This window comes from Scleropages formosus, chromosome 10, assembly GCF_900964775.1.
Source record: "Scleropages formosus chromosome 10, fSclFor1.1, whole genome shotgun sequence".
NCBI classification, from domain to species: domain Eukaryota; kingdom Metazoa; phylum Chordata; class Actinopteri; order Osteoglossiformes; family Osteoglossidae; genus Scleropages; species Scleropages formosus.
In genome coordinates, this window is record NC_041815.1 from 6,925,166 (window position 1) to 6,951,321 (window position 26,156).

Consider the following 26,156-nt stretch of genomic DNA (forward strand, 5'->3'; position numbering starts at 1 on the left):
GGCTACTGGAGTGTGCCCATGGAAAAAGGTAGTATTTGAAACATTCAATGCCCTTTCATACTCTCACTCCCAGGAAAAAGAGAAAAGGAAGCATTATGCCAGTTTTTCTCTGTTTTGTCTATTTCCAGAATATTCACAGAAACCAGAAATCGGCAGTCGAGGCCGGCGGTGCCTTATTTATAGTGTCTGCAGCATACTAAATGAATTGGCTTAAAGCGCAGACTCTGCATCCGCCCAGCCCAGCCTGGTTTCTCGGCTGTGCCATTGTCGTAAATTTCACCTATGCTGCAGCGGGTCTTCCGAGGTAGGAGAACCCCACCCACACAAAAAGTAAGCCGTCTCAAAGGCTGCAAGTCTACGGTTGTTTTGTCACAGTGTCTCTGACATGGAATCAAAGCCTATAAGAACGTCATTATTGTTTGCGATACATGCGCCTAACTGGCAGTGAGGCTTTTTAGACAATAGTTTAATTTTTTTGTTGTTGTTGTTGTCCAGGACAAAGTATCTTTTGCTACTCGGAACAAACTGACTGCGCTCTCAGAGATGGAAAAAATCAGCTGGCAGCATATTGCTTATGAAGTTGTAAGTGGTACCAGAACGCAATTGGTTCAAATACAAAGAGGAACGAGGTCATTATTGCCATGACACTCTTAAATGTCGCTTAATTCTTTTAATATTTTATTCTACACAACTGCAAAATTAGCAGGCTGAACCTTCATGCACCACTGTTATGCCATTTGCATCAAGGAATGTGCATAAAACTTCAAATGGGAAAAGAAATAAATGATCAAATTAAGTTTATGTGAGAAATGCATAAGAAAAATGGCTCAGTTTTAAGTCTGGGGTGCTAATTGCTAAACTGAAGGTGATGCATCTCGTAATTAGCAGCTTTTCTTTTGTAATAAAGTTTAACACTGAATCATACAATGAAACATCGCCGTTTTTCCACTAGTCTAAAGGGCATCAGAATGTATATTTTTGCCTGTGGCTTGGTCAGACTCAACTTTGTGAGATTAAAGAGCTACTCCCATACACTTGTGTGCTCTGTGGTTTGCTGCCTTCTCTCTAATGGCCACCTCTACAGCCCCCGTCTCCCCTGTAAATAATTTACGCGCTTTAAGTCGTTTGAGCGCCTTTCATGTAGGCTGAGAACATGTCTAATCAAAGGCCCAAGGTTTCCTCACTTCCCCAAGGATGAGGGCTGGGAACTGCACTACGCATATTTGCGTTTTCTGTACAAGGCGGGTTGGAGGGGGGCAAAATACTAAAATATGGGGCTAATATACATGTCTGACTGCCTGCATGCACATATCTCGATTCGTTTTGCTTCAGTTTGATTGGATAATATTTCTAAAAGAGCTGCATTTTGTTCTCATCGTTGCTTCACAGCAAAGAAAGTCTGAAGTGCTGTGATTTTCCGCCAGTATTTTTTCTCGAATCGTTCCTACACCATGTCTGTGTCTGCTCATCAGCTTGTTTTTCCGTCGAGAAGTTCTCCGACAGAGTGCTTTGCAAGAAGAAACCAGCATATTCAGAGAGATACTACACATTTTGGCTTTTTTCCTGACTTTTCCTGAAAAACAAATAATACAGAAGACTCCTGGGATCTTATAAGCTCTTGATTTTGTTAAAATGCTTCAGTGTCGATGTTGAATAAAATAGTACTGATAAATGATCTGTGGTCACCAAGGTCCTTGATCAGTTTAAATCAATGCGGATGTCACAGAAAAGCTGCAGAAAGGTAAAAGAGTAACAGGTCCTTATTTAATAAATTTAACTGTATCCTTCTCAAACAGAGATTTTCAAATTGTTGACTTAAATTTCTTTTTAATGGTACAGTTCTGTACATTCAAGATTATATTAAAACCAATTCCATTGTGTATTTTGTGCGAAGAAGGATACCATGTCACAGTGATATGGTATGTGCGTGTAATAGGTTTGGAGACTTGGATATGTGTGTCTCAAGAAAGCGAAGTGCAGGTGTTTGTGGGAGTTATATCAATACAGGAGCCAAGGGGTATGTCAAAGTTAAGTTGTGTACCCTGAAAAAAATAAAACACATCCGGTGACATGCAGGGCCTTCAACCCCTCTTGCGGCATACACCTCCTGTAATACAAGCGGCTTCTTGACAGCAAATTGCTGCTCCGCAGGGAAATTAACTGCTCTCCAGTATTACACATAAATCACAAGCAAGATGAAAAAAGAAGTGGGAAAAAAAAAAGCCTGTCCTCCACCAAATCCTTCAAAATGCACAGCAGCACTGGAGCAGCTAACTGCTTTAAAAAGTTTTTAATATACCTTGCTCTTTTCTCTGGAACTCCTTGCAGGGCTCAAAGAAACTTGATAACATGAATTTGAATGACACTATAGGGTCCTGGATGCAATCAATAATAGTATATTTTGACCACACACACTACAAAGTGTAAGCGTGCAGGTTTCACTCAACAAATGTGTCAAAGCACACAAATGAAATAAGGGGATCCCAGTTCAGATGTCACTGATTCCAGTCCTTAACAGCCATAGTCTTAGAGGCTTCGGAATGCAGTACATTTCACTTTCCCAATGATGTGCACTTGAAGCGAGATGGCCTGCTGTACCATCCAAATAATTATGCCAAAGTACAAGGAAAACTAGAGGACCCTGTGGCTGGAGAGTCTAGGACTGCAGAGGCTGACCCCCGGATTCAGTGAGTCTTCGGAAATGCCTTGAGCGGCCTGTCTCCTCTGGATCTGAGTAGGGAACGAGAAAGGCCCCAATGGAGGTCACAACAAAAAGCACCCTTTGCCGTTCGCTAAATCATGAACTGTTAAACACATACTCTGCTCTGGTCTACCTGCGTGATGGTACAAGAACAGGTCTGTCAGGAAAACAAACACTTTCCAGGCAAAAATCAAAACTTATCAGGCTATTGGCATTTCCATTTTCTTCTAAATGAGAAAAACCTGCATCGACTCTCAGATGCTTTTTTTTGCTTTGTTTTGTTCTCTGAGCGTAACATTATGTTGCAGACATGACCGCATGTAATAGTAAGTGTCAGTATAATTTGTAGGAATAGGCTGGCCACCTTTATAAAAATCCAAACCTCTTTGTCCTTCCAATACAGGTTTAACTCAAGGTGAATATTGCAGGCGTCTTATTTCAGAATTTTACTGATTCCTCAGTATATCGACTGTCTGTATGTTGCCATACATGCCATTCTGAGGCTTACATATTTTTAGAAAAATGCTTTTAATGTCTGGCAAAAAAACATTCTTTGAAGCTCCTGTATTTCTTCTTTCCACTATATCTATGCTTTATATCCTCAGTCTCAGATAGCACTGTCAGCATATAATAAGCAAAAATTAAAAGGATGTAACTCTACACTTTATCCTTGAGTGCAGACATCAAAGTGATATAGACCACACAAAAACCCACCATGTATAAAGCATGTATCAACTGTACTTCAAATGTAATGGAGCCAAATACTTCCTTCGCTCTTGCATAAACAGAAGATCAGTAGAAAGGATGGCAATAGGTAAAATTTACAGTCTTATTATTTTGAAATAAAAACAAGCTATGTCAAAGGCAACTCAGTTGCACTAAATATGCCTAAGCAACTAACCATTATTCATCTATTTATACAGCTCGATAATTTTTAGTACAGCAACCTCTATCATCATAATTTGTCAACTCTATATAATTAGACAAATAAATATAATAATATATTTTTTTTTTTTGGCAGGTCATCATGTCATCTGTGAGATGTGTAAAACAAGCAGTTTTTTGATCCTACCTATTGATTCAGTTTGACTATAATAATTTGTTTCACAGAAACATCGCAATCCATCAACTTTGTGATAAAAAAGCTTGGAATTTTCGGGCCCCATGGCTGATGAGATGCAATTAGCCCCTAACTGAGATACAGGCACCAACCCTTGTTAAGACAAGTTTCAACTACTCTTCGGGCATGTCGAGGTGTTATATTTGCAATACAAGTGATTTGTGAAATGTCTGTGGTACATCTCTTGTGCTCAGTTTGTACATTGTTGAAATGTGTGAATTCTGTGGAGTGTCTTGAAAGGTTGGTTGATGGAAAGAAAACAGTGGTGGCACAATAAATAGGTTCCCCAGACTGCTTTGTCTTTTCAAGTTTAACTTTATATTAAAGCAATAAACCACAGAATGTCAAAGGCACCATGACAGGATCGGAGCCAAGTAAATCTACAGATTCGTATTTAAATGACATTATGGAGTTTTCCATTATATGGTTCTTTCTCCATGAAAGCTACATTCGCCAAGTAATGTATACTTAACATGATTTTTATTAAACATTCTCTATCAATATTTAAAAGAAACGTTCAAGTTGCAAGTGGGGTCTTGCAACAGAACCCTTAAGAAAGTACTTACCTTGAATTGCTCCAGTAAAAAGTACCTAGATGTATGAGTAAATCATTGAAAGTTGCTATATGTGTGTTGATTATAAATAAAAATATATAATGAGCAATTTTTAAAACATTTTGGTATATAGTTTATTCTTTTAATGACATTTGAGGTCCATTTTCCATCCTTGAAAGCAAAACTGCAGGACATTAGAGCTGCAACTGGTGGCCAGTTCAGAATTTCTTCCTTTGTGATATCATAGAAAGTTCTACATTGTGCAAATACAGTAAGGTAAAATAGAATATTTAGGGTTATAAGGAAGAAATCCTATCTCTCATACACACACATATATATATATATATGTATATACACACATACTGTATATACATAATGAATCATGCAGCTATTGAAATCAATGGCTTGTAAAATATGGAATTAGCAGCCAAAATACAATTTCACTGTTTATTTCATGGAAGTAGATATGGCGGTGTTGCTGGAAATGCCCAACGTTACAAATGCATGCCCAAAAATAGCCATGAGAGCTGGAAATATATTATGTTTTTTCCACAATCCGTATCAGCCTAGTTTCTTATGTCACAAACACGTACAATGAGCTCTCCAATTAAACTTTCTGAAGACACACAAACTCTCATTCGACATTCAAGTGGCCTGTATGTTTATGATATCTTAACAGACATAAGAAACTAATATATGGTGTTCTCAGTAGCAATATAAGTTGTGTCTTATATGCATTATAAGTTGTGTCTGCATCACCACGCCCCCCACAGAGAAGGGCCTGGCCAAACCTGCTGCACCACCGTGCCACCCAGTCTTATAACACAACGGGGGCAAAAATTATCTGTGCCTTCAGGAGTGCTAGCAGCTTCCGAGTGGCTGTGTAACCTTCTGCTGTGACTCAGCGGGGTACATTAACAAAACCCCCTATGCTACACATTGTGTCAGCACAGGATCAAGGGCAAATTTTCTCCCTCACCGCAACAGTAGATCAATACTTTGGAATCAGGGCTGGTTTAAATGCATCATGTGGAGTGTCTGAGCTAGTCTTGAACATGCTGAGCGTTGTCAGAATGAAAAGGAGAAAAACGCCTTAAGCTGTTGGCTCTATGGTGTGATCGTCTTGCTGGTGGCTTAGCTAATAAAACCAGTCCATACAAATGACTCACTTTGCCTTTTAGACCAAGAAAACCTGACATGAGAAGGAAGGAAAAAAAGATTGCATAACTGATGATACCAGGCAAAGCATGAAAATTTTAATTCAATTTTGACACAGTCAATCAGCAAAATCTTGGTTGTAACTGTGCAACATCACAGTACAGTCTGCAACCAAAACAAACACCAATTAATTATTAATAAAAAAAAGATCAGAGGTTTTGGAAAAGAGGGGGAAAAAAAAGAATTTTTCAAACCAAGACAAATCCAAAACAATGTTATTCTACCATAAATGCCTTGGGCCCAAGTTTTCATTCTTCTCAAATTGTGAAATGGGGCTGAAAGTTACATACAGCAAACACAAAAGGTTTAAATACTTGAACAGAAATATGCTGGAGTCTCTCCAGTTGGGACAATCAGTTACATCAGAATTTAATATTTGACAAATTCATTTATTAGAAAGCTAGCTGATGCACTATAATTCATTCATTATAATCCAAGATGTGAGACCTTGACTCACATCAGTACTGTACTCAGTTTGACGTCTGATAGTGTGAACCACAACACAAATAATTTCTCTATGCCTGGCTCAGATTTCCAGGTTCATATGATGCAAAAGTCACATATTAATGAGTCTGGTACGTAGCATATGATTAAATAGTGCAGTAACAAAGTTTGTCAAGGATATTTTATAGCAGTCTGAAGGCTTTATGCAGTTCTGTCATTCATATTTAGTGCATATTAATTCATTATGAATGCTTCATGAAGACAAACTGATTTGAAAGAGTTAACTGAGGCATGAACTCTGGTGGTGATATAGTGTTGAGGATTTTAATGGCTGTGATAAATCAGAATCCTTTATGTGGTAGTGGAGGGGGGAAGCTGCTAATAGAACTAGCTGATGCAGGCTTTCTCTTTTTGCTAATATTGTTGTTAAAACTATTGGTGATACCTTCGCAATAGAATAAAATGTCTAGACACTACACTATATTTACTTTACCATTCTGAATGCACAGAGAGCATGATTTTGGCAACACTGGTAACAATGCAAAATATTTTAGGCTTTTAGGTTACAGAACACATCATTTGCAATTTTAAGACCAAAGAAATATGAGAAACTACACATCAGGAAGCCTATGGAATAATGATTTATTTATTCATTTATAAACCCTGTAAATATTTCAAAGTTCAGTCATTCAGATTTTTTCTGAAATTTGTAATGTGTGTTGTCTGGAGGTGGTAACAGTTTAAATTATAACAGTAGGATTATTGCCTCTATTAAAATATATATATTTAAATATATATATATATATATATATATATATATATACACACACACACACACACACACACACACACACACACTCACACACTTTCTGAACCGCTTGTCCCATACGGGGTAGCAAGGATCCGGAGCCTAACCTGGCAACTCAGGACGTAAGGCATATATACACACACACACACATTTTCAGAACCGCTTGTCCCATACAGGGTCACGGGGAACCGGAGCCTACCCGGCAACACAGGGCGTAAGGCCAGAGAGGGAGGGGACACACCCAGGACGGGACGCCAGTCCGTCGCAAGGCACCCCAAGCGGGACTCGAACCCCAGACCCACCGGAGAGCAGGACTGCGGTCCAACCCACTGCGCCACCGCACCCCCGTAAGGCATATATATATATATATATATATATTTCTAGCAAAACTGAAAAGCAGAACATGGATACTAAGATGGAAGCCAGCACTTCAAAAATACTAAATAAAAGTCAAAAACCCTTTGTAACAAATTTCTAGACCAATAAACAAATATATAAACCCATCTCACCAAAACCATTAAAACTAGAAACCTCAAATACCACTTTTTGCTTTCTCCATCTATGTCTTTTAATAGTCTTCAAATTTAACTAACTGTCCACACCTGGCGCTCATTTTTCATAATGAGCTCTCCCCAGATGCAGTTGTCAGTGTACATACATAAATATATATTTATTAATATTCAGACAAGATCACAAGATAGTCCTACAAAAAAGGGATCTTAATAAAAGAAATAACTGAACAAATGTTGAAAAAAAGTCATTTCAAATCAAAGTTTGATGACAAAGACCCTTTTTAACAAACAGAGTTCACCAAATCAAGCAGTGATTTGTTTTCAGTGCATTATTTGATTTTTTTTTTTTGGCTTTGGTTCCTGCTCAACAGCTGCAGGATTTAATGTGGTAAACATTAAAACCCATGCTGGATACCTTTAAAGATGGCTTAACAAGTTCCAGTATCCGATTTTCTTCCTTGAAAATTCACAGCGTAGCACTGAATTTTAAAGAGACACTTGCTAATGTTTTAAAAAAGTGTTGACAAACTGCTCTATTGATATGTGATTTTCTGAGCTATAGAACTTTGAGGGTGGACAGCAAGCATCTCAACTTTGACCACATAATGATCAGGGCTTTCATTTCATGACAAAGATTTTAGCTCAACCTGTAGGTCAGCATAAAAACCTTTAAGGTACAATCCATCAAAAATCCTTCAGAGATATAATGCAGAAGGAGACTATCTGGCCAGGGACTGACTTTAGCTCGCTCTGTCAACCAGATCAGTTGCAGCTATTCAAGTCACTTTCGGAGAAGAGGGATGGGGCAACTCAGTCCACAGCCTGCCTTCTCATATCAGCATATAATCAGCCAAGTTTTAGGCTTCAAGCTTGATTTTGGTGCAGCTCCATCTACGCACATATCCATGGGATAGCTAATCATACAATCCAAAGCACAGATGCTTCAAATGTAATCAGAGCTGAGATTTTTGAAAAGGCTTTTAAATTTCTACACATCAAAAAAAAAAAAAAAAAAGCAAAATCCATGGCTGACGAAGCGCTGAATACGTTAAGACAGCGTTATTGCAAAGACAGATGAAACCAGCAACTCCGTTTACCAAAGTCAGACAGGTGCTGACAAGCCCTGACGTTGCTAAACTTATTTACCCATAACCATTTCAGCAACCTGTCCCTGTTGGACTACAAAAAATTAATCTTTTTCTGACAGATTTATCCATCAAAAAGACAATTTTCTCTCACAACAAGAACTAATATTTGCTTGGTCTTTCAATGATTGTACTATAGTTTCAGAAGGCCTTAAGTACACAAAATAATGGCTAGTTTTCATTTGTCATGCCAAATCCAAGAAAAGCATTAAAACAGATTGTTAGGTCTTGTAGATGCTAGATGACCTCAAAGAGACAAATATACAGCTCTTGTCAGATTTAACAGTAAGCTGTATGCTATGAATCAAATAGGTCTCTTTTTTAGTGTCAGGCTATGAATCAAATGGCTCTTTTGGTCTGAATCAGCTGTTCTCACTCTGCTGTAATGTTTTCCAGAGGAAATTAATTAACTTATTTTAATTACTGTTCACTAGAGTAACTACATCATTCAAACCATGTTAAGGTGAAAGTGTAAATTGAGGATTAGCTATTCTGGTTTCAATCAAGTTAAACTGAATTAGTGTTGAGATAAATCCATTATAAGGAAGGTATTGGCATAAAAAAAATATTGTACAAGTGATTTCCTAATAAAAAGTCACCATCTGATTGTTTATAAAAGTTAATAAATAATAAATGAGACAGTTTGCCGGCCTTAAAAAAAAAAAAAAAAAAAAAAAGAAATTTTCAAGTTAATCACACATACTTTTTAAAGCTTTGTAGCACAATATACAAGCTTATTTAAAACTTACCTTTTCCGCACTATGACTGTTCTTTAACTAAGACAAATAGTAATGAATTGAAATTGTGCCATTTGGGACAGGATTAAGCAATCTGACAAAAAAAAAACACTAGGATCAGGGCTTAGAATTAAGGTTTTGTCATTCTCTCAAGTCTTTAAGGGTCTCAGTGATCGGATAAAATGGCACACAAATTCTTAACTGTTCTCCTTATATCTACAAATACACTAAAACATGAAAATCTAAGAAGAAAAATCTACACAGGTTTTAATAATAATTTGTTATGAAAATGCGACACACCGTCTGTTGGACCACACTGGTAAAAAGACAGACAGTATGGAATCCTTCTGGATGGCTTTGCTGCGGTCAACATTAAACAGAAAAGGCCATCCTCACCTTCACTGGTAGATTCTTCCTGAAAACCCAGTGCACTGAGGGGTGATGGGTAGTGTTCAGAGAGCCCAGTCCAGTCTGGTTCAGCTGGCAATCTGGACCTGTGGTCTTGGCGAGACCTGCCCCTGTAGCCAAGTGACGAGGAGGAGCTGTCTGGTTTCATTCTCAAAACGGCCGCGTAAGGGGCCGGTCTCCCTGCCACTGCTTTAGAGAAGTCTGCACAAGAACAAGAAGATGGGAGGGGGCGACAAGATAGACATTTAGCTTTTGTGCCTTACACGTCTAATGCAGGTGTATACACATTTAATGCATTACGTGTGAATTTAATAAATTCACACATTGAATTTATTCATTTAGTGTCTGCTAAATGAATTAATGTAACTGCCATCCAGAAAAGGACTGCTCCTGTTAAGAGATTCTGCTCTGTCAGTCCCCCAGTTATAATGCAAAAAGCTCCCAACTAGGCTGCAGCTAGTCCATTAGTACACAGATGTCCAGTATCTAATGATAAAATCCCCGTGAAGTGACACGCTTCCACGATTCACCGCTTCACTTCACTGCACAACGACATTTATATAATGCCTTTCACAGGGAGAAGGGTGTAACCTCTGGTAAATAGAGATCATGACACCAGGTGCATGGTTTTTTATTTGTATTTTGCAGGCTCAGACTGAGGTCAGAAGAAGAGGTTCATTGACATTTATGAAATCCCAATTAAAGGCTCCCTATAATACTTGCAAATGTGACCTTCACTTCTGATTTTTTCGAGCTGCAATCACGTTTACGGACATCCCGATTCTCTCTAAAGTTCATTAGACCAGCCCAGCATAAAATATTCAGTGTTTGAAATTTCAAACCAAGGACTTTGTAGCCCTCCCATCAACAATAATGTAAAAAAAAAAATGGATTAAAAGAAGTCCAAACCATATACAGCCCACTTTGCCTTTATTCAAAGGTAGCCCAATCAAGAGAAATTCAAGAATTTAAGTTATTATGAAATAATTTTCCAGGCCCTTGAATAATAAGTGAAACCATAAAATGATCTGTGTAGCACTAACCACATCCATGTTTGATCTTGCACTTTGGAGGGAAATTGCATATGAGCTCCATGTTCTTTACACAAGCGACAACTGAATCCAACACCCAATGCCCCCCACCATAAACCCTGCCTGGTCATGTCCAGGCCTGCTTACCAAAGAAAGCATCCCCAAAAAAATGGCATCTCCTTTAACCAATTTTCAACTCCATATGTCAATACGTCCCATGGTGTTGAAAATTACAAGAATCCGAGTGCTCCCTGTCCAATCCGAGGGATAGCAGACAATGCAGACACCTTTTTCTATGTACTTGGATGCGATATGTGCCAGGAAGAATTGTGCTGTTATTTCTGAATTCTATAGGTGTGAAGTTAATGGTCAGAGTAAAGCAGCCAAGCTCATTTTGAGTGGGTTGTTTCTGATTATGCGGATTTGTTGAATGGCATCACCATTGCATTTCCATCCTTCTCTGATCTAAGTGGCGTTTTCATTCAGCTCTTGTTTAATTTTTTTTATAGTGCACAAAGATTTTAATAATGCAGCATGCAAATATCCTTCTCTGTGAACAGCTGTGGGGAATAGCGTTGAAAACTGTTACTGTTTTATTTCGAAACATTGCAATAAAATGTTGGAAGCTTTTGGAAGTCAAAATCCACCAGTTTTGTCCAATACCTGAATCAAAAATAAAAATACTGAAGATGATAATAAGTTTGAAGGAAGCCCTGGTGTTTCATTGGTGAATGACTGCTTCACTGAATAAATCCAGCTGGAAAAAACAGGTACAGTATAAAGACACCTTAAAATTCGCAAATATCCTGTTTCTGTACAGTGACAATGTGATTCACTTGCCACCAGCATGGATGAGTAATAATACTATATCCAAGGCTGAGTGCTCTTGTTCGAAAGGTTTGACCCTCATATTTATTGCTGTGGGGCAGTATAATGTATTAAAATGAGAAATAAACAGCAGCATGAAGTTGAGGGAAATCTCAAAGTAAAAAAAAAAAAACAGGAGTTTCTTTGTCTTATTTACAGTATATGTATTTTAAACATAAATCCAGGCCGATAGGGAGCTGTTTGAAAATTATAGCTACATACTAAAGTACAGCAGGTGGTTATTTACCTTGCTTTTAATTGATCTGAGTCCTGAACAAATACCACTTATTCATTTTACATGGAAGAAAAGACTTGGTGATTGAAGGCCACTGAAAATATCAAAGGACAATTAATTCTAGTCAAAGGACACCCAAAGCTTAAATGGTCACAGGCTGCATATTTGGTATTGTGCCAATCTTCCGGACTTACCTGCAGGATGCCACAAGTGACACAAGCTCAGGGCTGAAGGGACAATAAGTGCAGGTGATCCAAGCGGCGTGATCTTTGCCGAATGCAGCTGGGCATTGTAATTGCAACTGAGTTGATTTCTTTGGCAAAAGGCGCAGTACTGTAGTATTCTACAAGTAATTATTTACTCAACAATAAGAAATGCAATTAAATAAACTGAGATTAGGCAACATGTGGGAAGAACTGAATTCTATTACATTATTTACAGTCTCACACGTTTATATAGTTTGGTGTTTACCAAATATTTACTGTGATCCTTAACTTCTTGCTGTCTATCGACCAGTCCAAGAACAAGGTCTAGCAATGTGTTTTGAAGGGACCTACAGGGAAAGCAGATACGGATGTCCAGACACAAGGATCTGTCTTTGAGGACTCTCCTCAGACATGCTGTCTTCCTTTGGAGGTGACCCTGCGACAGGCGTGAGCCATTTCGCTGAAGACACTCTTCTGTCCATTGAACAGATTGGGCTGACAGCTACAAGTTGGCGTCAATTGTTGGGCTTTATCTGATAAAGAGCCCCTGCAGGTCTGCATGTGTCGGATCCCAATTTTATCTTCCTCTTTGTTTGCTGGAGGAGAATCAAGTCCTTCCAGCGTCAAAGTGACGGCCCTCTGTTGGTGTTGAGCTACAGGCCAGCTCTGTGTGCTATAATCACGTTGACTTCAGTGGCAGGTATGTCAAACCCGTCTCATCTCAGCTATGCCTTTGCAGCCTGTGCCTGTCCTAAAAACCTCCTGTTACAACGCAGAAACTGCATATTTGAACAGAGAATTCTGTCACCTAGCTAACCAGTGCGTAGCACACTGCTATTTTAGGCAAAATTCTTGCCTGTCCTGCACGTCTTGCTCATTACCTGGAGATTAAGTGACTGTAGGAGTACTCTACCAGTATTACCCAGGATTGCAGGCAGATAACTCATGAACTAAAGTGTGGTAATATTTCACATCATTTTTTTTTTTTTTTCATTTTACATACTAATTTCTTTAGACTGTGTTGTTCCCCACATCCTCTTTGGTAGAGTACACTGCAAAAAGAGTGCACTGTATAGTTTGTCCTCTTTAAAATATTATTAATAAAAGGCTATATCTATATATAGAACAACTAATAAACCTACTGCTACCCACTGCTGTGTTACATCCTAAAGTTATCTCTCTTATTATCATGTGGCAGTAGGAAGCAGAGTGCTTTGGGACATAACATCGAAATGAAAATGTTGCTGGGTTGAGTCCTGGGAGTGGCTCTCCAGTAGTTACCTTGAGAAAAGTACTTAACCTGCATTGTTCCAGCTGTACAACAAACTGCTTTCCATATATGCCTAAAAAGAATAATAACAGGCCACATTACCTACAGCTAAATATTGTTTTAAAAAGGCCCACAAGCCATGCCTTCTCTGGCATAAGAAAGGTCTACAAATGAAAAGAAAAGGAAGGGGACATTCCATATTCTTCAGACCAGAGAAGCATTCGGGCTGGGAAACACAGTAAAAACTGAATGATCAAAGGCCCTCCAGTGCCATTGGTGGACGTGGACCTCAAAAAAAAAATGAGTGCTCGAGAGCACTCTTATTCCATGGATGTCTCAGCGTGACTGTTCTACATAGGTTACTGGTGTAAAAAAATTCAATTAAATAATGCCAGCCGGTCAGATGCTCAAGTACAGGAGTGTGATTAGCCACAGACTGTAAGATTAATAAAGACCTACCGACTGTGATTAAACGACTGAGGCTGATTGGGCATGAGACGAGTTATTCAACAGTGGATTATTACAGATAATCCAATTCATACAATATCTGCAACAGATCTGTATTATGAAGCCCTGTTTCTATAAAAAAAATGTACTCTGAAACATAGATTCTCATTCCAAATTCATTCTGCTGAAAATGTGATATGTCTTTTTTTCTCAGCCTAGATCATAGCTGATTGGGTTTTCTGTATTCTCCATTAATGTTGGAGATATGGCACCAATGAAAACGACAAGATGTGACAGAACATTTTCATGCAGATCTATGAAGGATTTTGCAGCTAATTATCTTCCCATGGCCTGCAGAATGACTGCAAAGAAATGTACTTGTATGTGACATTATTAGAGTGCTTGGTAAAGGAACAAAAACCATGTATGGCAGAGAACAAAACAGATCATAAATAAACCTGGTCTGGACCACTGCCATAGTCGACAGGATGGGCTTCCCTGCAGGAATCCAGAAGTCTCCAATTCATCTAGAACATCTCTGCCAACTTTCTTTTCATTCTCCCCAAGAGTGTCCTTGTCTCATGTCTACACACCACCCTTGATTATTTATTGGTTGTTATCTTTGTCCATTTTCAATCTCTTGCCCTGACATAATGCTCAATCAAGGCCAATCGCCTCTCATTAATGCTTCCATCTCACCTCCCCTGTCTGGCAACCTCTCCTCCATACTTAATGCCTCTTCTTATAATGCAATGACCTACCAACCACTATTAGAACTCCCTAATTTTACAATGGCACCTTAAGGCTCATCTCCCCAGATTGGCTTAACCATACACAGTTAATCAAGATTATTTAAACTAGATTCATTTTAAACAGTTCTTGGGAACATTTATTCATTTATTGCTCCATTCAGCATGCAGTTGTACGGTGGTAGATGTGGTGGACATTGACAGTTTTTGAATTTCTTGCTGCTGAGTCTGCTACATCACCTGTTTGTTCAGCTCAGTTTTTATGTGCTCCTGAAAAATCTTCCTGAATCGCTGTGGATGAGGATGCTTGTCAAGCAAACAAATAATTGCACAAATAAATAAATAAATAAATGCAACGGGACACTGTTTTTAGTGGGATGTCACATTTCATCTGGTATATTCGTCATAGGCTGCATGGCATGCTTTAGCTGTGCAGACTGAATGTAAATAGACTTCCTGTCCTCTTTGCACCCAAATGTATGCACACTCAACCCTATTTCTGGTGCATGACTTGTTTGCCCTTGGTGAAAACTGATTTCATGCATCACTCATCCTCTTCCACATATTTATGCCCCCCACCCAATAAATAAATACTGAGTTAAATAAGAGATAGGCTGGGTAATGGGTTGCATCTCATTGCAACAGGAAAGTCAGAGCTGATTCATTTCTTTGTTTTTTGTTTTTTTTTTGTTTGTTTGTTTTTTGGTTTTGTTTTTACTTATTGTGCATTCGAAGTTGGATAAATGATTCATGTTTTGGATAAATGCTAGAACATGATCAGGTTAGTTAAATTATTTAGGCAATTTAAACTATTTTTCTCCCAGGAGGCCACTAAAAATCGCACACTGAAGGGAGAAACTAAAATGTAAGCATTAAACTGCGCTAAACTTAAAAAAAATAAAAAATAAAATAAAAAAAAATGCAGTAATGAAAAATGCCTTCCTATTAAACAAAACTGCCACAAAAGTTTATAACCTAACCACCACCATAAAGAACTGAGTGAATTTTTAACAGGAACACATTCGGCAAATTAAATTTGTTCCAAAGCCGACACACAAGTTCAAATATAAAAATAATAGTTGTATTATACCAGGACAGAACAGTAATTACACCAAATGGCGTCACATCTCATTGGTGTAAAAATTATATTACAGAAATTGCAATTTGTCCCAATAAATCTGAAGTCAATTTGAATAATCAGAATTTTTTTCTTGCTGTGATAATCACTAGAGACTCATAAGATGTGCCAAACATCACGACCTTGTCAAAAGTGATGAAAAATATACATTTCGGGCTCTCTATTGGTCGTTGTCACTGAATTTAATCATGCATTGCTCTGCTGAGGTCATAATGATGCCATCATTGATTGTTTAACTGCTTAGTAGACACTTTAAAAATATACACCTCAACAGATCTTATTATTTCAACATATAACCACTGATACAGCTGGAAATTTCACAAAAAAGTTGATACCTTTTGTCCCTGCTGAGATGTTAGCCTACAAACTTTTGGATCTTTTGAGGATTCTGGTCCTTCCTACTTGTTTTTTTACCAGCTGATTTAAACCCACATCACCAAGGGTGAGAAAGCTGTGTACTGGTTTAATGCTTGAGATCAAGATTGAGCTTCAGATCTAAGTAAAGTCCCTTCTATTGCTGCACACATCCTGCAATGAAAAATTTCTGGATAAAAAAAAAAAAAAAACAAAAATCTCAGAATAACAGCAACAACATCAATAACAACAACATTGCGTAGAAAATAAGCAGCTTAAAGAGAGAGAGAGCGAAAACTGAAGGTCATGCTGACACTACGATGTATGGAATCACTGAGGAGATTCTAACTATGCAGTGTCACTGCATCACAGAAGTATGCACTGCCCTGAAGGTGAATGGATTGCAGAAATATCTTCTTTAGAGGTAAACACACTTGAGAGCACTTTATACGTGGGTATGGAACATCGTGCTAATTTACATTCATGTAAAGTCACAGGACACAGTGATGCCATGTGCATGCTTATAGTAGACAGATTTGCAGCCACTGTCTCACTAGTTTATACCAGTTTAATATTGTATTAAACATATTAAATACAGTTTCTGAATAACACTAATCCCATTGGAGCTGTTTCCCCAAGAAAAGAGAGCAAGGAGACATAATAAATAATCTCTGTTAAAGCAATGTTGTAGAATACTGTACATTGAACTAGGGGCTGTAATTTGATATCCATCATGCAATATAATGTTTCTCTCTTGTGTGAATCTAACAGAAAAAAAAAAAAGAAAAAAACTGCATGCAGCATTTTATGAAGATCTGATGACATGTTAACGTTACCAGCTTGTCAAACTGGTTGAGGATTCAGTTCTTTTGTTCTGTGGAAATGGAACAAAATCATCACAAAAATAATTATTTTAAATTAAACAAAATAGCAATAATACTGGCAGCATTGCTATCCCTTCCTCACTTAATAGGATATCTTTAGTCAATTTCTCCAGGGAAAAAAGAAAAAATAATCACCCTGCCATACTTGTGGACACTCTGATGGGTCACAGGACCTCTAATAATGCATGATCGTTTCCCATGATAAATTTCCAGCTTTCTGAGACAACTTACTATTCCAGCTATAGGCACAAACTCATTAAAAATCAACGCGGACAACGTGGCCAGCCGCAAGTTAAATTTGACATTTAATTTTGGACCTTCCCATTCCAATAATGTGGCATGAAATTGTTGATGTGTGAGTGACAGTCTGAATTGGGGAGGCATTCAGTGATCTGATAAAGCATTCTGAATTGTACGCTCCTAAAATTACCCATCAGTGCCCTGGGGTTCATACAGGGGTAGTGTATTTCCAATGATTTTTTCATCCCAGACTTCTGAGCAAACTGAGGCCTCAATATTGAGGAGCTCTTGCCACCAATTTGCTCTATGTTTTCCATAGTAGTGTTCTGCTTTGTATGCTTTCCAGTATACATAATGGGCAGTATATGTCAATAAAATTAAATTAAATAAAAAGTAGAACAAAACAGGGACTGGGATATGACATGTTTGTGAAACAAATTTTTACTAAACAAAAAAGTGTGAAAAACATGGAGAAAAAAATGTAGAAAAAAACTATTTAATTTCCAAGGCTGTATTATAGATGTATATGTTTGGGCTTTATTGAAGGTAAACGCTGAGAAAGGATCTACAAAACAGAAAACAATCTATCCTGCAAGCTTTTCAGTTGAAAATTCCATCCTCTTGCAGATATCACTATGCAAATGAGTTCTGCATTCAGAGAAATGGCAATGTGGTTTTTTTAAAATTCCAAACCTGTAGTCATAGTTTGGGACAGTCTCCTTTCTAACACCTTGTACTGAATGGTAATTTTACTGTTGTAGTTTTAGTGTCTATTACTAAGTTTCAGTGTAGCTGTGTCTGGAGGGGAGGTTGGTGCTACATTCAAGTCGGGTTATAGAAGTATAAATTACGGTGTGACAGCTTGAGGCTCATGAAGAACTTCACAGTGCTGTGTGGCAGTAGCTCCCAGAACCATGTGTCATGGGGTCCACTGACAGCACCCCACCAACAGCCATCTAATTCATTGATTTATATGATGGCAAGAAGCACTTTATAGAAAATTACGGATCTAGCCAGAGGCCCACTCCTGGGACACCTCTGACCATGTCTTTATTATCACCTCTGACCCTGAAGTCTTTAGAGTCCAACTTAATGTCCAAAAAGTCCTCCAGTCAGCAGCAACTGAAGAAAGAGTAACAGCAATTACAGATCTGCATCATTTGTCAGAAGTGTTAAGGCATTTTATTGCTGGTGGTGTTGGTTTAATTCATCTGTTAATTAGAGGAAAAAAAACCATGGTGATTCCACTATGTTTTGAGGTTATTCTTGCTAAAGCAGGTTTCGTCTTGCTAAACCTAAGGGACCACACACTTTTGCTATTTTTCCATAATAATCTAACCTAGAATATTTAAACAATTTGTTCACTAAGTATATGAATATACAATATTAATTTTTTGTGTGCTATGTGTTGAATCAGATTTAATATATTACTGTGATTTACATAATAAACTTTATTTGCAATAAAGCATTCATGCAGAAATTCAGATAATTCCACACACACACACACACATTTTCAGAACCGCTTGTCCCATACGGGGTCACGGGGAACCGGAGCCTACCCGGCAACACAGGGCGTAAGGCTGGAGGGGGAGGGGACACACCCAGGACGGGACGCCAGTCCGTCACAAGGCACCCCAAGGGGGACTCGAACCCCAGACCCACTGGAGAGCAGGACTGTGGTCCAACCCACTGCGCCACCGCACCCCCCAGATAATTCCACATGGTTCGCAAATATTTTACATGAGAATTAACAAGTATATTTACTTTTTCCATATAGTTTCTTTTTCCACACTTCTCAAGTGTTTATGAGTTTTTTGCCTTTACTTTTACTATTCCTAATAACTGTGTTATATGAAGTAAAAGAAGAAGTAAAAAATGTTCTTGCATAAAATTGGAGGACCCAAAGAAAAGAAATAATAAATTAATAAAAGGTACTTTTAGAATGGATGGCTCTAAAAAGCATGCTTTGTTGTTTGTATGTGAGGTTCAGTGACCACTGAAATATTGAAATAAATACAGCAATTTCTGGCACTGCACTGTGAAGCAACATACTTATCACTAAAACATCAACATCATAGCTTCACTTACAAGTTTCAACAGAATTTGTTTGGCATGCAAGGAAAAAACACATGGACCATGTTATGCAGTCGAAGGAAGTTGCAAAATCACAGTTGCTTTTGTTTTGTTTAGTTCAGCGCCTGTTGGAAATTATAACATGATGCAAGTCTTTGTTATAATGACTACAGGGAGCTGAACATAAACAGAGATATAGATTGTAAACATAGAATTTGCTTTTGAAAGAATCCTAATAAAGTAGGCTGTTCTTAATTTCTTCGGGGATGACTTTAAAGATTTTTCATTTTCACTTCCAACCATAAATTCTGCAGAGGCGACTGTAATAAGCAACGTGCTGTATAATTTCAGCAACAAGGGGAGTGACTTAGGTTATGCCTTGAGGTCCCAGCAGCTATTGGGATGCACGATATGGAGAAACTGCTGACTTGGGGGAAGGTGGGGGGTCTCTTTTTGCAGGACAAGAGACTGCCTTCCAGCAGATGTCTTTTCTTTTATTAGACGAGTGCCTGGGTGAGGAATCGACTCAGACCAGTGGTGGGGATTGCACATCACTGACTTGGAGAGAGAAACTCTTCAGCTTCCACCCCACCCCCCACAGAGGGCCTGGCGGTTAAATCCAGGGAAGCTGGATGGACCTCCTGACAAAAGCTTTGAAATGAATCAGAGCTGCTGTATCTGCTCCGTTGTCACCCAGTACATGGTTTCAGTCTTAAGAACTGAATGAGAAAGTGGCAAAAGGGACACCAGCAGGCACAAGACTTTTCACATGACCTGATGGTATAAACAAGCAATTACTTGTGTGCACAGGTACAAACGACTAAACATGCTAGAAATGGTCTCTCGCAACTAAAATCAATACAATGAAAATGAAGTCTGTAAAAATCATTGCAACACTGATGCAGGCAAATGGATTTGGGCTAAAATGAGTTGAACCTCTTAATTTGGGACCCGAAACAAAGGAACATTCAGAAACGTAAAAATTTGCTGGTTTGAATTTAAAGTTGACCAAAAGACAGTGCTGCATACATACTGACCTGATGGGACTCAACAGTATTACAGAAGGTTTTAACTGAATAAGATCCATCAGTATTACGTGCAGTACCTTCAGGGAAAATCGCAGAGTTAACGGAGTCATTAATACACATGCAGTCAAATTAAATTCTAAAGTACTGTACCTGTCCATGCTTTCCCTTTATGTTACATGGCTGAGTATCTGTCTGTCTGCTGTTTCGTTTTATTACTTTCCACCTTTATATCATACTGGCACATCTCAATAATGTCAGCACAGTTTTATGACAAAGACACAAGAAATGCCAGTATTTTATTATTATTTTTAACCTGTGTAAGTTATGTGTCTCTTTCCATTCTCAAACTTATTTTCAAAGCAGTTCCAATGTCAATATCATTTTGTCTACTTTTCTTGACTGCAATAAAATATCCCTGGGGTCTGGATCATCAACAAGGAAACATTTTTGTCATTCACCCTCTCCTCATGAACTCATACATTCTAGGGGATTTTTGTTGGTTCTTCTGTTTTAAAAAGCAGCCCTTCATGGTTATTTTATAGACGGTGCAGAGAGGAATTATAATAGAATAGTAAGAAATAGATTTCCCATCCTATTTTCAATAAAAGTTGATATTACCACAGCAGAAGCTGGGGATGGAATCAGTATTTATCCGATTTAGCAAAGTATTTCATTTCATTGAGGAAGGTTCTATCAAGAAAATAAATGGCCACATCTAATGCACCTCTCATTTCCCATCTTTAGGAATCAGCAATTACTGTAATATATGCTGGCAAAAAAAATCAAGTATATAGTGACAATATACTACCGTAATGCAATTTTGCAAGTACATTTTGTTTGTTTTTTGCCTATGGTTTACACTTTTCCCTAGATTTATAAATGATGGCGCCATCCTTATATACTCATGTGATTCTGCAGCCTCCAAATGGTACAATGTTCAACCCTAGAGTGGAATTTGAGCATTTTTGCTTATAACTTTAAGGAAATCAAAGAGCTGTTACGTGTGTTGGTTTTTGCTTTCATCTGCCATCTATCAACTCATGGCCTTCTACGTTCACCCTCAGCCCCACAACGTTGTGGAGATTCCTGGAGCTTACATAAATGATTAGAGTAAAAAGGTGGTGGGCTAATCCAGTTGACATACAGATAACTTTCTGCTTCCCAGTTTCCCTATGGATGGCAGGTATCTTAAACTGAATCTCCCACCAGCACACAGAAGTGAAAGGCACAATGGGCGATTAGTGGACACATGACACCACCTTATCTGACAATGCTGGTTCAGGAAATGGAAGGAACGTCTTCAGTACCACTCACAAAGCAACCAATGTGGAAGTAAATCTTCCACCGACAATGACTGTTTCCCACTACAGTGCACTATAGTTTTGTATTTCTGTCAGATTACCCCAGGCATAGATCATCTGTTTCTGCTTCGCAACTATGTCAGAGACTGTTTCTCAGTGCCGTAGATGAGCACCTTCATACTGCAGCTTTTTAGAAATTGACACGGCATGCCAGTCCCCTTTTTGCAAATAATATTGAGCTGCTGCAACACCTTAACGAATATAAATGCATGGGATATAAAACCCTATCGTCAATCAGACATAGGAACAGCCCAGTGTGTATGCTGTTAACAGATTCATTGGTTCTCTGTGTATAGTGCATGACTTTACATTTATTTTAACTTGGAAATCAATGTTAGAAGAGCACAGATGCTTGATGACTCACTGGATCTCCTAAGGATGTGACCGTTTTTAGCAATGTCCATCTTGCCATTTATGGCAATAATTTTTGCTCCTACTGAAAATCTGCCACATAACCCATGGCTACCATCCTGTGTGACAGTGGAGATGCTGTCACAGGAGGTACTAGCAGTGTTTGGTTAGAGCAAAATATATCTTTGTTCTTTCAGGCCAAAGAGTCCAACTTTAGTTACACCACACCATAAAATTTTGTCTTTCACATGGCTTACTGTTGACCATTGTCAAATGTGGCTTCCATACACCCCAAAGAGGTTTAAATCTGTAGTGCAGAATAGATCGATTCTCTTTGAACAGTAATTCCCGTTTTAGACAATGAGCTCTTTCAGCTGTACCATTGTTGAAGCTTACACTTCAGTAACAACAAGCCTTTCTGTCTAGCTGCCCAGTTCGACAACACAGCCTGATCCAGGTAGCGTATGAGTTCTGTAATAATTAACATCATTCATTCAGCAATTCAAAGCTTTAACAATGTTTTTATAATCTTTCCTAGCTTTTTACCAATTTCACCTCAAACATCACTGGCACTAATGACGGCGCAACTGATCTCATGTGCTGTTTCATTGTGAGACCTCACAAAGTCAGTAGCATTTATGCTCGTCTCATGCAATTGAACTCAGGTGGCCTTAATATCAACACAGATGGAGCTCATTTACATTTAAATGTGACCTCTCAAGAAAAGTAGATTTTTAATACGAAGGCGGCAAACAGTTAAACCATTTATTAATAATTCTAAAGGCATTCTAAATATTTTACTTTATGTTGAAATTAGACTTGTACAAATTAGTCATATTTATGTGTATTTTAATGTATTATTCCAATAGATGAAAATGAGAAGCAGGGGATGCATGCTTTCCAAAGGTACTGCGATGCTGAAATGCTGTCAGTCTGGGAGTACACTGTAAGAGTAGCCACTGTGTCCACGATACGGCTGGAAGGCCTGCTTTTGAAACATGTTAAGAATTGCACAAAAATAGAGCTGCACAAAGCATCATATAATCTCCTGCTGGCAGGCCCTAATGAGTCACAGAGGTGTTAAAAAGCTGTCAGTGGCAGCATGAGCTCATATTAACAAAGGGATCCAGGCAGCAGCTAATTTGCATGATGATCCCACTCAGCTGAGAGTTAATCAAGCAGGACCACAAGTGAATGTCTCCAAGCCCAAGTTTTTCTGATTCCATAGTCGACCACAGGCCACATATGTTTAAGGTCAAATGCGTATAACATTTGGATTCAGGAACTTTTACTCACCATTCAGTGCTTTTCTTTTGACGCATATTGTGCTGTCTCTTATTAATAGCAACTAAAATTATTTCAGAATTTTAAAAGGCGCTGGGGACAGCTGGTAGAGTAGTGCTTAGAGCTACTGCCTTTGGACCCAAAGGCTGCAGGGTTGGTCCCCACCTCTGGTTATAATACCCTTGAGCAAGGTACTTACCCTAAATTGCTCCAGTAAAATTACCCAGCTGTATAAATGGGTAAATAATTGTAACCTTAACATTGTACGTCACTTTGGAAAAATTCATCAGCTTAATCAATAAATGTAAAAGTGAAATAGCTTTTCACATGTATAATGGCAGGGTGCGGCCTGAAATTTTTTGCTGAGGACTGGATCTAAAAGTTCACTATGTAACTGTGTTTTGGGGTTCTGGTGACATTTAACTGAAAGTAAGTAATTAGCCTTTTCAACATTTTCAGTTGAAATGTGGGGATCCTTTCAAAGTTTAAAGATGTACCTCCAGGATATATTTTTTAGCTTTACTCAAGCCAGCTGTTAGTCACTTTCAGTCTTCAGGCAAATAAATCACCTTTCTGGAATCATGAAGTTAAGGAATTTCCTGAAAGAACATTTCATTTATCATTTTTTCTTCCTTGAGGTTATGAGATTCACATTTGAAGTATGACAGCACATATATTTCAGGAATCATGTAAGAAATCACCAAGAAGTAAGTTTCCTTGAAATACAGAGAAAAAAAAAAACAATTATGGTGGATGAGTAAAAATTAAAATAGAATTAGAAACTAATTAAATTACATGCTTTAGCTGATACTCAAGTAATGTGATAGCAGGTTGAAATGCAGCTCAAATAAAATTTTCAGTGCTACAGAACTGTTGGGCTGCTGTTGGGTAACTGTTGGACTGTGACATATTTTCAGTCTGCCAATATATTATCAGTGTATATAAAGTATAAACAGTACAAAAAGCTTTTAATAGAGGGCTTATCCACACAAGGGGGCATGGTGGCGCAGCGGGTTTGGCCAGGTCCTGCTCCCTGGTGAGTCTGGGGGTCGAATCCTGTTTGGGGTGCCTTGTGACGGACTGGCGTCCCGTCCTTGGTGTATACCCTCCCCCTCCGGCCTTACGCAATGTGTTGTCGGGTTGGGCACCAGCTCGGGACACATGGCTTCAGCCAGTCTGTGTGTGTGTGTGTGTGTGTGTGTGTGTGTGTGTGTGTGTGTGTGTGTGTGCGCGCGCTAATCCACACAGCTGTAAAGTGTGTTCATGTTTAACCAATAATTATTTCAGAATCCAGTAATCGCATAATTCAGAACTACTGTATGTTCAGTCTCTCAGATTACCAGCTGGAGTACAGGTGAATTAAGGAAGGAACAAAAAAAAAACATATATAAGCCAAATGTACACAAATACAGTTTGTCCAGTACTGGGCAAAGCTGTCCAGAGCCCATTGCAAAAACATAGAAAATGATGAAGGAATCGGATGTCCATCACATACTAACTCACTCACATATTTACAGAGTAATGGCAATTTATAGTTACTAATTCACCTGAAACACATCTTTGGACAGTGGGACGAAACCCGGACATCTGGAAGAAACCCACACAGACAGAGCAAGATTTGGATCCATGTTCAAGTCCACAGTCAAGGGGCTGTGAAGCACTACCACAGTTCTGCTGCCTTTACATTTAGTTTTAGCATGAAAAATAATATACACGACAAGCTGTACATGCAGTAAAATGCAACAGTTTCTTCAATACCTTGCTAACCAGGTAAAAATATAAAATTTTACACCAAGGAAGACTTAGGAACACATCTTTTTCAAAAAATATCATGCTGTCAGCATCTTTCTCCACAAATGCAATTGCGGATAAAAAGCAATTAGCAATGACTTATTGATTTCAGAGCGCTATCTGCAAATATTTTTGCTATAATTTAGATATAACCTTTACAGCATTGACACTGATATTGATAGGCATCATGAGCTTGGAAAAAGTTGCTTATTATGAGTCTCAAGACATTTTAATTAAACCGGATCTCTAGAAATGATAAATACCACACGTATACTAAATATTGGTTTCTACTACAGTCTGAATCATGTTAAAATTGAAAAGTAAAACATACAATGGAAAGATTTCATGTCATGTCTTTGTCATTTTCAACAACCGCTTGTCCCAAGTAGGATTGCTGGAGCCTTCCCTGGCAACGCGCGGCGCAGGGCCGAGTGGGGAGGGGACACACCCAGAATAGGATGGCACTCCATTGCAGGGCACCCTAAGCAGGACTCGAACCCGGTACCCACCACACAGCAGGAACCAGCCAAACCTGCCGCACCACCACGCCCCCCCGAAAAGCTTCTGTCTTTTGTTTGTTATCCATCACTGGTAATGTCGTTTTCATGCATTGTGGCTTTGCGTATGACTTTAACTGAAGGAAGCCTGTAATTCCTGTGCCATCCTGTGATGTGGACGTTTTAATGGCATAGCTGAAAGAGGCTAACTGTACTGTGTTAATAAATTGTGCCATCAAGAGTTTCAGCAGAAAGATATATGGCCTAGAAAAGAAAATGAAAGAGAAAAGAATTTTATGACGAAAACTGAATCAATTTGCCTCTGATGAAAAGCAACCAGCAGGAAATAGGAAGTACCCGCATGAGTTCATGTACTGTAACTGTGTTCTGATTAACAGCAGATGTTTTAGTCAAATTTAAATCAACACAAGCATAAGTCTGCCACTTTCGGCCGCTTTTAAAAAAGCTTTAAACTTGCATGGCAATACTTTACTGTGCTTATTCTTCTTGCTGCTGCTGTTTCAGACATAATGCTTAATGATAGAGAAAATTTCATCTGCAGTTACTTCTTACGGGTAAACAAAGCAATCAGCCTCCAAGGTCACGGAATACGTGCAATGTGCACTGTTTACATACAGCAGCAATACCTTTGCTGACAACACATTACCATCACAATTACAACCTAACACTACCCAAACACTCC

General features: G+C 38.5%; 1 protein-coding gene across 1 annotated transcript in view; it reads right to left on the reverse strand.

Moving 5' to 3' along the window:
- cntn5 (contactin 5) overlaps nt 1-26,156 on the reverse strand; it is a 154,658-nt gene that overhangs the window by 72,576 nt on the left and 55,926 nt on the right. The window contains exon 3 of the mRNA XM_018764086.2: nt 9,636-9,848. Coding sequence (XP_018619602.2) covers nt 9,636-9,848 — 213 coding nt within the window. The remainder of the gene's footprint in view (nt 1-9,635; nt 9,849-26,156) is intronic.